This window comes from Eimeria tenella, genomic scaffold (genome assembly GCF_000499545.2).
Source record: "Eimeria tenella Houghton genomic scaffold, Eth_scaff158, whole genome shotgun sequence".
NCBI lineage: Eukaryota > Apicomplexa > Conoidasida > Eucoccidiorida > Eimeriidae > Eimeria > Eimeria tenella.
In genome coordinates, this window is record NW_013541530.1 from 13403 (window position 1) to 22435 (window position 9033).

The following is a 9033-nucleotide window of genomic DNA, read 5'->3' on the forward strand; positions in this document are numbered from 1 at the left end:
TTAGGGTTTAGGGTTTAGGGTTTAGGGTTTGGACCTGCAGCGTGGAGGGCGGGGACAGTCTCGCTGAGAATGCTTCTGGACAGCAGCAGCAGCAGCAGCAGCTGCAGCGCCCCAAAACCCGAAACACTTGCAGGCAAAAGAGCAGCACCAGAAATCGAAAAGAGGGGGCAAAAGAGAGACACCAGCAGCAGCGCTGCTGCCTTTTGCATGCGCACGCAGCTGCAGCAGCACGGCGCTGCTGCTGCTGCTGCAGCAGGAGCAGCAGCAGCAGCAGCAGAGCCAGCAGCAGAGCCGCGCGGAGAAAGGAACGGGGACGAAGGCAGCGCCCGCTGTGATCCTGCTGCTGCAGGTTCTTCTGCTGCTGCTGCTGCTTCTGCTGGCCCTGCTGCTGCTGCGGCAGGTGCTGCTGCTTCTGCTGCTGCTGCTGCTGCTGCTGCTGCTCTCTTGGGAGGCATGAATGTCTTCCGCAGCATCACTTGGCCCACTGCGGAGCAGCAGGCGCCGCAGCAACTGAGGCAAACGCCCAGCAGCAGCGAGAACCCCATCGCTGCTGCTGCTGCTGCTGCAGCTACAGGTGCTGCTGCTGCTAAGACTGTTGTTGGTGCCTATGCTGCGGGCGCCACAGATGCTGCTGCCACTGCTGTTGCTGCTGCTGCTTACCTTGCTGCTGCTGCGGCGGCGGCCGCTGGCTCGCTGCTTTGCAGATGAAAACGCACCCCACGCTGCCGCAGCACACTGTCCTTGAGCAGCAGCAGCAGCAGTGGCAGCAGCAGCAGCTGCTGCTGCAGGAGGGAAATATCCGAGAAGCCTGGTGTCTTGGAGAAACTTGTGTCAATACTACTGCTGCTGCTGCACTCAGAGTTGACTGAGCCATTGCCCAGCAGCAGCAGCAGCAGCAGCACCAGGAGCTGCAGCAGCAGCAGCACTTCAGGTTCTTGGCTGTGCCGCTCTTGCTGCTCGCTCCCTTCACTGAAATTTAGTAGGCAATCAGTTTATATTTCAGTTGATTGTCATTGAGCCCACCAAGGAGAGCAGCAGCACCAGCAGCTGCTGCTGCTGCTGCTGCAGCTGGCAAGACAGACCAGACCAGACCACAGCAGGCAGCAGGCGCGCGCTGCCTGATTTGCAGCTACTTGTCTTCTTTTCGAGTCAATTTAAATAAAATTAATTAAATTAAATTATTTAAATATCCCCAGACAGCCTTTTGCTGCTGAAGAACTCGCCCCAGCCACACCGCAGGACAGCAGCAGCAGCAGCAGCAGCAGCGTCGCAGTCTTAACAAATATAAGTATACCGTTCGTCTGTGCTGCCTTCCCAGAGCCAGTAGCAGCAGAACAAGCAGCAGCAGTAGCACACGCTGCTGCAGCCGCACAAGAAGCACATGCAGCAGCACCGGCACAGCTAGCATCGACAGCAGCAGCACGCCCAGCAGCAGCAGCAGAGGCAGCACGCCTAGCAGCAGCAGCAACACGAGTAGCAGCTGCAGCAGCAACACGAGTAGCAGCTGCAACAGCAACACGAGTAGCAGCTACGGCAGCAACACGAGTAGCAGCTGCAGCAGCAACACGGGTGGCAGCAGCAGCAGCAGCAGCAGAACTAGCAGTAGCAGAAGTACCAACAGTAGCAGCAGCACAAGTAGCAGCACCACGAGTAGCAGCAGCAGCGGCACAAGTAGCAGCACCAGAAGTAGCAGCAGCACCAGCAGAAGCAGCAGCAGCAGAAGCAGCAGCAGCAGAAGCAGCAGCAGCAGAAGCAGCAGCAGCAGAAGCAGCAGCAGCAGGGCCATAAACAATTGGGCAAAAGGGCTTGTCCCTGTCTCCCTTTTGGGAGTCAAAAGAAGGGAAGGCCGCTGAGGTGTACGTACACCCCAACGCACCAAAGTTGCTGGCAGCAAATCTGCCTCGGCCAAATCTCTAGGAGCAGCAGCAGCAGTAGATCTAAAGCCATATGCTGCAGCAGCAGCAGCAGCAGATGCAGCAGCAAAAGCAGCTGCTACCGCCGCAGCTGCTGCCGCCGCTGCTGCTGCTGCAGCCGCTGCTGCTGCTGCGGCTGCTGTTGCTGCTGCAGCCGCTGCTGCTGCTGCTGCTGCGCGCGTTGCCGCTGCTGCTGGCCCACGGCTCTTGCTGCTGCAGCACCGGCAGCAGCAACACTCTGCGGCCACCATAAAAGCGCTGGCTAGCTAGACTGGCTAGCCACAGCTAGCTGCAGCTGCTGCTGCGGAGACGCCGCAGCGCTGCTGCTGCTGCTGCTGCTTCTGTACCTGCGGTTCTGCGAATCGGTCTCCTGCAGCACCAGCAGTCGACTTCCGTGCTGCTGCTGCTACTGCTGCTGCTGCTGCTGCTGCTGTTCATTTTCTGGTTCGGAGTGTATGTCGAGCTTAACGGCGGGCGCCGCTTGGGCGTCTGCTGCTGCCGTGTCTGCTGCTGGCGCTGCTGCTGCTGCTGCTGCTGCTGCTGCTGCTGCTGCTGCTTTGCTGCGGCAGGGGAAGGCCCAGGACCAGGCGAGGGTGGCAGCAGCAGCAGCAGCAGGAACAGCAGCAAAAGTAGCAGCAGTTGCTGCATGCGAAACCCCCCAAGGCACAACAAACCACAGATAAGCAGCAGCAAAAGAGCGCATGCAAATGAAGCCGCAGAGGGGCACTGTCAGTACACCGCAGAGCATGCCCACTGCTGCTGCTGCTGCTGTCGTGCTGCTGCGCAGCCCCAGCAGCAGCGGCGGCAGCACAGCAGCAGACACAAAGTTCGAAACTAGAAACAAAACCACTAAGTTGTCGCTCCAGCTAATTGCCAGCAGCAAACAAGGCAGCTGCAGCAGCAAAAAGCCCCAGAAGCGGTACGCCCGCAGCGCCTTCTCCCCCCTGCTGCTGCTGCTGCTGCTGCTGCTGCTGCTGGGGGGCATGTGCCTGCCCAGGATGTCTGCTGCAATGATCCACGGCAAAGCATTCTGTGCTGCGTCTGCGGAGCTCAGGGCCAGCAGCGCAGCAGCAGCAAAAACGAAGGAGGAGAGCAGCAAGTTGCTGCTGCTGCTGCTGCTGAAGAGCGAGAAGAGGGGCGCCCTGCCGACGGCCGCTGCTGCTGCTTCTGCTGCTTCTGCTGCTGCTGCTGCTTCCGCAGCAGAGCCTGCTGCTGCTGCTGCCGCCGCCGTCTGCCGCTCGAAGGCAGCAGCAGCCACCACGCCCGTGAAGCCCACGAACAGCAGCACCGGCGCCACTGCAGCAGCAGCAGCAGCAACAGCCTGCTGCAGCTGCTGCTGCGTCTTTGCTCTCCCAGCCCGCGCCCAAACTGCTTGGTCTATTATATAAGCTGGAGGATAAGACAGCAGCATAACAAGTCCTGCAACAAGTCCATTTGTGTTGCAGTGCAGCAGGGGCTGCAGCGTGCCTGCTGCTGCTGCTGCTGCTGCTGCGTGCACCGCGTACGGCAGCAGCAGCAGCAGCAGCAGCAGCAGCAGCGGCAGCTGCAGCAGGTCCGTGAAGCGAGAAGCTCTGTAGCCAAACAAAAACGAATAAATAAAAGCAGCAAACTGCACACTCCCCGACACTGCAGCAGCAGGCAAAGAGGGGCACAGCAGCTGTGCTGCAGCAGCAACAAATGCTGCTTCTCCTGCTGCTGACAGCAGCATCGACAGCGCAGCAGCAGCAGACAGACACACGTGGTGGAGACGCCCAAAGCGGCTGCAAGCAGCAAAAACAATTTCAAAATAAAAATGAAAAAGAAATAAAAATAAAAAAGAAATAAAAGAAACAATTAAGGATGATTCAGTAGATATTTCAAAAGACCAGAAGCTCAAGAAACAGCAGCAGCAGCAAAAGCAGCAGCAGCAGCACAGCAGCAGCAGCACAGCAGCAGCAGCAGCAGCACAGCAGCAGCAGCAGCACAGCAGCAGCAGCAAGGGCTACTTACAGTAGCACAAACTCCACTAGGCCAAAATCCTGCCGCTGCTGCACCTCAAGAGGAGCTTCGCCCTCACTATCCTGCTGTTTTTCTTGCTGCTGCTGCTGCTGCTTCTGCTCTTCTTGCTGCTGCTGCTGCTGCTCCTCTTGCTGCTGCTGCTGCTCCTCTTCGGGCTGCTGCTGCTTTTGCCGCTGCTCCTCCTGCTCCTCTTGCTGCTGCTGCTGCAGCTCGACGGCGGTAAGGCAGCAGCTGCTGGCGGTAGTAGCCATTAGGGTGCCCGCGAGCTCCAGCTCTTTCTGCTGCTGCTGCTGCTGCTGTTCTTGCTGCTGCTGCTGCTGCTGCTGCTGCTTGCGTGCATCTCTAAGCCTGTTCCTGGCCGTAAGGAGGAGACGCTTGCGTTCTTTCTGCTGCTGCAGCAGCAGCAGCTGCTGCTGCTGCTGCTGCTGCTTGAGGTCTCGGAGCGCAGCCTGCACCTTGGGGGCGAGCAGCCCCAGCAGCAGCGGGGAAGCAGCAGCAGCAGCAGCATACAAGCAGCAAATAACAATTGACTTTGCTTCCCAACTCAAAGCTGGAGGCAAAAAGATAATCCAAGACCCCACAGAGCATGCAAAGAAAGACAAAGACAGCCGCAGCCAGCTGTCGCTGCCGCCCCCAATGAACTGCAGCAAAGACCCCACGCCTGCCTGCAGCAGCAGCAGCAGCAGCAGCAGCGGACACACGCGCGGGCTGTTGCAAGGGGCAGCACGGCCTCCGCGGGAAGCCCGGTGGCTGCAGCAGCGGTGCACAGAAACGCAGCAGCAGCAGCAGCAGCAAGAGCAACAACGGCAACGGAAGCAACTGCAGCAGCAGCAGCGGCAGCAGAAGCAACTGCAGCAGCAGCAGCAGCAGCATACCTGCGGGACCCCCTTCTTGCATACGCAGAAGGAAATAATAATGGCAAAAAGGACGGAGAGCTCAGCAGCCAGCAGCAAAGACAACCCCCACCCGAAAGGCAGCAGACCCTCCTCTGTTCCTGCTGCTGCTGCAGCAGCAGCAGCAGCTGCTGCTGCTGCTGGTTCTGCAGCTTCTGGCTCCATCGCAGCAGCGTCAGAGCCAGCGGGCCCAGCGGTAGCAAGAAACGCAGCAGCAGCTGTCCCAGCTTGCTGCTCTTGTTGCTGCACTTGCTGCACTTGCTGCAGCAGCAGCAGCAGTGGCAGCAGCAGCAGCCACAGCAGAGCTCAGAAGGCCAAGACACCGCCCGAAGAAGTCCTTAAAATTTGCTGCTGCTGCTTCTGAAGGACCCCCTGCCTCAGCTGCCACCCCACTGCTGCTGCTGCCGCTGCTGCTGCTGCGGATACTGCTGCTGTTTCTCTAACAAGCCAACTCCGCTTGAGTTTAAATTTGCTTTTAAAACTCTTAGCAGCAAAAAGGAAAAGTTGAGGTGTAGCAGAAGTAGCAGCAGCCCCGAAACTGCAGAGCGGCTGGCTGCTGCTGCCACTGCTGCTGCTGTGGCTGCTGCTGGCAGCAGGTGTGATGCCCAGCAGCAGCATGGGCGCTCGCTGTTGCTGCTGCTGCTGCCGCCCCTGCTGCTGTTGCTGCTGCTGCAGCTGCGATCACAACACCCCCGTTAGTGCAGCGGAAAAAAAGTTGGAATTACTTTTGCTGCTCCAACGGACAGCAGTTGCTGCAGCACTGACTGCAGCAACAACAGTAGCAAGACCAGCAGCAGCAGCAGCAGCAGCGGCAGCTGCTGCTGCTGCTGCCCGGTGGCATTGTTCACTCTCCTTCGTTCTTTCTCTCTCAAGATTTGCTGCAGCAGCAGCACGGATATCCGCACTGCAGGGTGTACATACATCTCAGCTCTGTTTATGCTGGCTTGGGCATTCAGGGGCAGAGCTGCTGCTGCTGCCGCTGCCACTGCTGTTGCTGCTGCTCCAGCTGGCTCGTTACGGCGGCTGTAGAGCGTAGCGTGCTGCAGCAACAGCAGCAGCAAACTTATTGTTGACAGCAGAACCAATCTCTAGGAGTAGCAGCAGCAGCAGCACGAGGTTTGGCGCTTCCCCCGCCTTGGCGTGTTGCAGCAGCGGCAGCAGCAGCAGCAGCAACGGCAACAACGCAGCAGCAGCAGCGGCCGCAGCGGCCACAGCAGCAGCTTGTGTGCAAGGCAGCAGCAGCTGAAGCAGCAGCAGCAGCAGCCACGCTCCGCACAGGGGTAACAGCGCAGCACGCGCTGCAGGAGCCTCTCTGTGACTGCATTTGAGAGGCAGCAGCAGCAGCAGCAGCAATAGCAACAAAAGAGGCAGCTGCAGCTCGCGGAGCAGCAGCAGCGGCAACAAAAACAGCAGCAGCAGCAGCAGCAGCATGAGCTTGCCCCTGCTGCGGAGCACGCACTCACACGCACAGTCCATCGACGCAGCTCCCCGAAGCACACCAGCAGCAGCAGCAGCAGCAGCAGCAGCACAGCGCCTCTGTCAGTTTGAGCATCTGTAGAATGGCTGGCGTTCCCTCGGAGTCTGCTGCAGCAGCAGCAGCAGCAGCAGCAGGGGGGGCAGCAGCAGCTCCCGCTGCGGGTTCGTGGCCCGCCGAAGGCCCTCCGGCGCAGCCGCCGGGGCCGCCGCCGCCCGCTCCGCAGCAGCCCCCGCAGCCGCAGCAGCAGCAGCAGCAGCAGCAGCAGCAGCAGCGGAAGCAGCGGATGAGCGCGCTGGACATTCGGGCCATGTGCAGCAGCATCAAGCCGCTGTGCGAAGGCCTGAGGGTCAGCAACATTTATGACTGCAGAGTGTGGGGTTTTGGGGGGGGTGCATGCAGCCACAGGTTTGTGCTGAAGCTGTGTGGGGTTTCTGCAGCAGCAAAGCAGCAGCAGCAGCAGCAGCAGCAGCAGCAGCAGCAGCAGGAGAAGCAGCAGCTGCTGCTGCAGCCCGGCGTCGGCTTCTGCCTCACCGAGTGGAAGCGCAGCAAAGACGCGCTGCCCTCGGCCTTCTGCATGCGGCTGCGGAAGCTGCTGCGGGGCAAGCGGCTGCTGCTGCTGCAGCAAATGGGCGCAGACCGCGTGCTGCTGCTGCTGCTGCAGAGCGCCAACGAGCGCCTCGCCCTTTACCTCGAAATGTATGTCTCCGGAAACTTAATTGTTGCAGACAGCAGCAGCAGCCTCATCATGGCTGTCCTCAGGACCCACTCGCTGCTGCAGCAGCAGGAGCAGCAGCAGGAGCAGCAGCGGGAGCAGCAGGAGCAGCAGGAGCAGCAGCAGCAGCAGCAGCAGGTCATCAGGGTCGCCGTCGGCAGCCACTACGTTCCCCCCTCTCCTGCTGCTTCGCTGCTGCTCGAGGGCCGCAGCCCGGCAGCCTTCACCCCGGAATACACTGCTGCGCTGCTGCAGCAGCTGCTGCAGCAGCACCAGCAGCAGCAGCAGCAGCAGCAGAAACAGAAGCAGCTCACCTGGGGCCAGCTCTTCGCCAAAGTCGTCTGCTTCTCACACCCCGCGCTGCAGCAGCACTGCCTGCTGCAGCACGGGCTCAAGGCGCAGCAAAAGCTGCCAGCAGAACCAGCAGAAGCTGCTGCAGCAGCTGCTGCTGCTGCTCCGCAGTTCGCCGCAGCCGTACATGAAGCCATCAAAGCGGTGCGTTGCTGCTGCTGCTGCTGCTGCTGCTACTGCTGCTTTGCTGCTTGTAGTGGCTCAGCCGGCCGCAGTAAGGGGCTAGGGTTTAGGGTTTAGGGTCTAGGACTTAGGGTTTAGGGTTTAGGGTTTGAGGTCTGCTGCTTCCGGGTGTACGCGCAGCTAGCTGATGTTAGCGGGCCTGGCGACTACTTAGGAGAAGAGCAGCAAGACCAGCAGCAGCAAGAACAGCAGCAGCAGCAGCAGCAGCGGGCTCGCGAGCGCCAAGGGTATATAATAGCTTGCCGCACTGCAGCAGCGGCGGAGGCAGCAGAGTCAGAAGCAGCAAGCGTGGAGGGCGGGGAGCAGCAGCAGCAACAGCAACAGCAGCAGCAGCAGCAGCAGCAGCCTTATGAGATGCTGGAGTTCACTCCTGTGCTGCTGCAGCAGCACGCAAACTTGCCGGTGCTGAAAGCCCCTGAGCAGCAGAAACGGGACGAAGCAGCAGCAGCGGAAGCAGCAGCAGCAGCAGCTGCTGCTGCTGGCACTGCGTCTGCTGCGACAGCAGCAGCTGCCTCCGCGGCCGCAGCAGCAGCAGCAGCAACCGGCCCCGCAGCAACAGCAGCAGAAGCAGCAGGAACTGTCGTGGCTCTCTGGTACCGCACATTTAGCTGCTGCGTAGATGACTACATAGCTGCAGGAGACATGAAGCAGCAGCAGCAGCAGCAGCAGCAGCAGCAAACTGCTGCTTTGAGCCGCGTGGAGAAGATCCAGCAGGACCAGCAGCAGCGGCTGCAGCAGCTGCAGCAGCAGCAGCAGCTGCTGCAGCAGCAGTCCGCAGCAATCGAAGCAAACCTACAGCTGGTTGACGACGTGCTGCTGCTGCTGCGTGCTGCTGTTGCTGCTGGTGCTTCTTGGGGGGAGCTGCATGTACACCTGAAGGAGCAGCAGCGCAGAGGCCACCCAATTGCTGCTCACATCCACAAGCTTTCTTTGGAGAAGAACGAGGCTTTGCTGCTGCTGCCGCCGCCTGCTGCAGCAGACCAGCAGCAGCAGCAGGAGCAGCAGGAGCAGCAGGAGCAGCAGGAGCTGGTGCTGGTCCCTGTGGACTTGTCTCTTTCTGCTTTTGGAAATGTTGAGGCTTTGCATTCGCAGCGAAAGGCCTCGCGGCAAAAGGAGATAAAGACGGAGCAGCAAATGGCGCTTGCTGTTGCTGCTGCTTCTGCTGCTGCTGCAGCGGGCAAAACCCGCAAGCAGCAGCAGCACGCCAAGGGGCCCAAGCCCCAGCAGCAGCAGCAGGAGATCAAAAAGCTCCGCAAGCCCTTCTGGTTCGAGCGCTTCTACTGGTTCATCACCACAGGTACGCTGCTGCTACTGTTGCTGCTGCTGCTGCTGCTCCTGCTGCTGCTTCTGCTGCTTCTGCTGCTTCTGCTGCTGCTGTGACTGCGCTCGGGGGAACTGGGTGTGGGGTCTTTCTGCGGTCGCGCTTTGGCGCCCCCTGCGGGGACGGCCGCGGGCTGCTGCTGCGTGCCCACGCCCGCTGCTGCTGCTGCTGCTGCTGCTGCTGCT

The 9033-nt window shown here is 60.4% G+C and overlaps 3 protein-coding genes across 3 annotated transcripts in view; 2 read left to right on the plus strand and 1 right to left on the minus strand.

The window, feature by feature from the left end:
• Positions 1 to 69: 69 nt before the first annotated feature.
• Positions 70 to 1788, plus strand: ETH_00009695 (uncharacterized protein; the record flags this gene model as incomplete). The annotated part of the gene is made up of 2 exons (XM_013373572.1): positions 70 to 574; positions 1319 to 1788. The coding sequence occupies 2 exons, from the start codon at positions 70 to 72 to the stop codon at positions 1786 to 1788; spliced, it is 975 nt and encodes a 324-aa protein (XP_013229026.1).
• Positions 1789 to 2319: 531 nt separating this feature from the next.
• On the minus strand, positions 2320 to 4969 carry ETH_00009700 (uncharacterized protein; the record flags this gene model as incomplete). The annotated part of the gene is made up of 3 exons (XM_013373573.1): positions 2320 to 3673; positions 3903 to 4576; positions 4787 to 4969. The coding sequence occupies 3 exons, from the start codon at positions 4967 to 4969 to the stop codon at positions 2320 to 2322; spliced, it is 2211 nt and encodes a 736-aa protein (XP_013229027.1).
• A 1394-nt stretch (positions 4970 to 6363) lies between these two features.
• Positions 6364 to 9033, plus strand: part of ETH_00009705 (uncharacterized protein) — a gene marked incomplete at both ends in the record, with an annotated part of 3493 nt that continues 823 nt past the window's right edge. The window contains 2 exons of the mRNA XM_013373574.1: positions 6364 to 7488; positions 7648 to 8824. Of these exons, the coding sequence (XP_013229028.1) occupies positions 6364 to 7488; positions 7648 to 8824 (2302 nt within the window). The remainder of the gene's footprint in view (positions 7489 to 7647; positions 8825 to 9033) is intronic.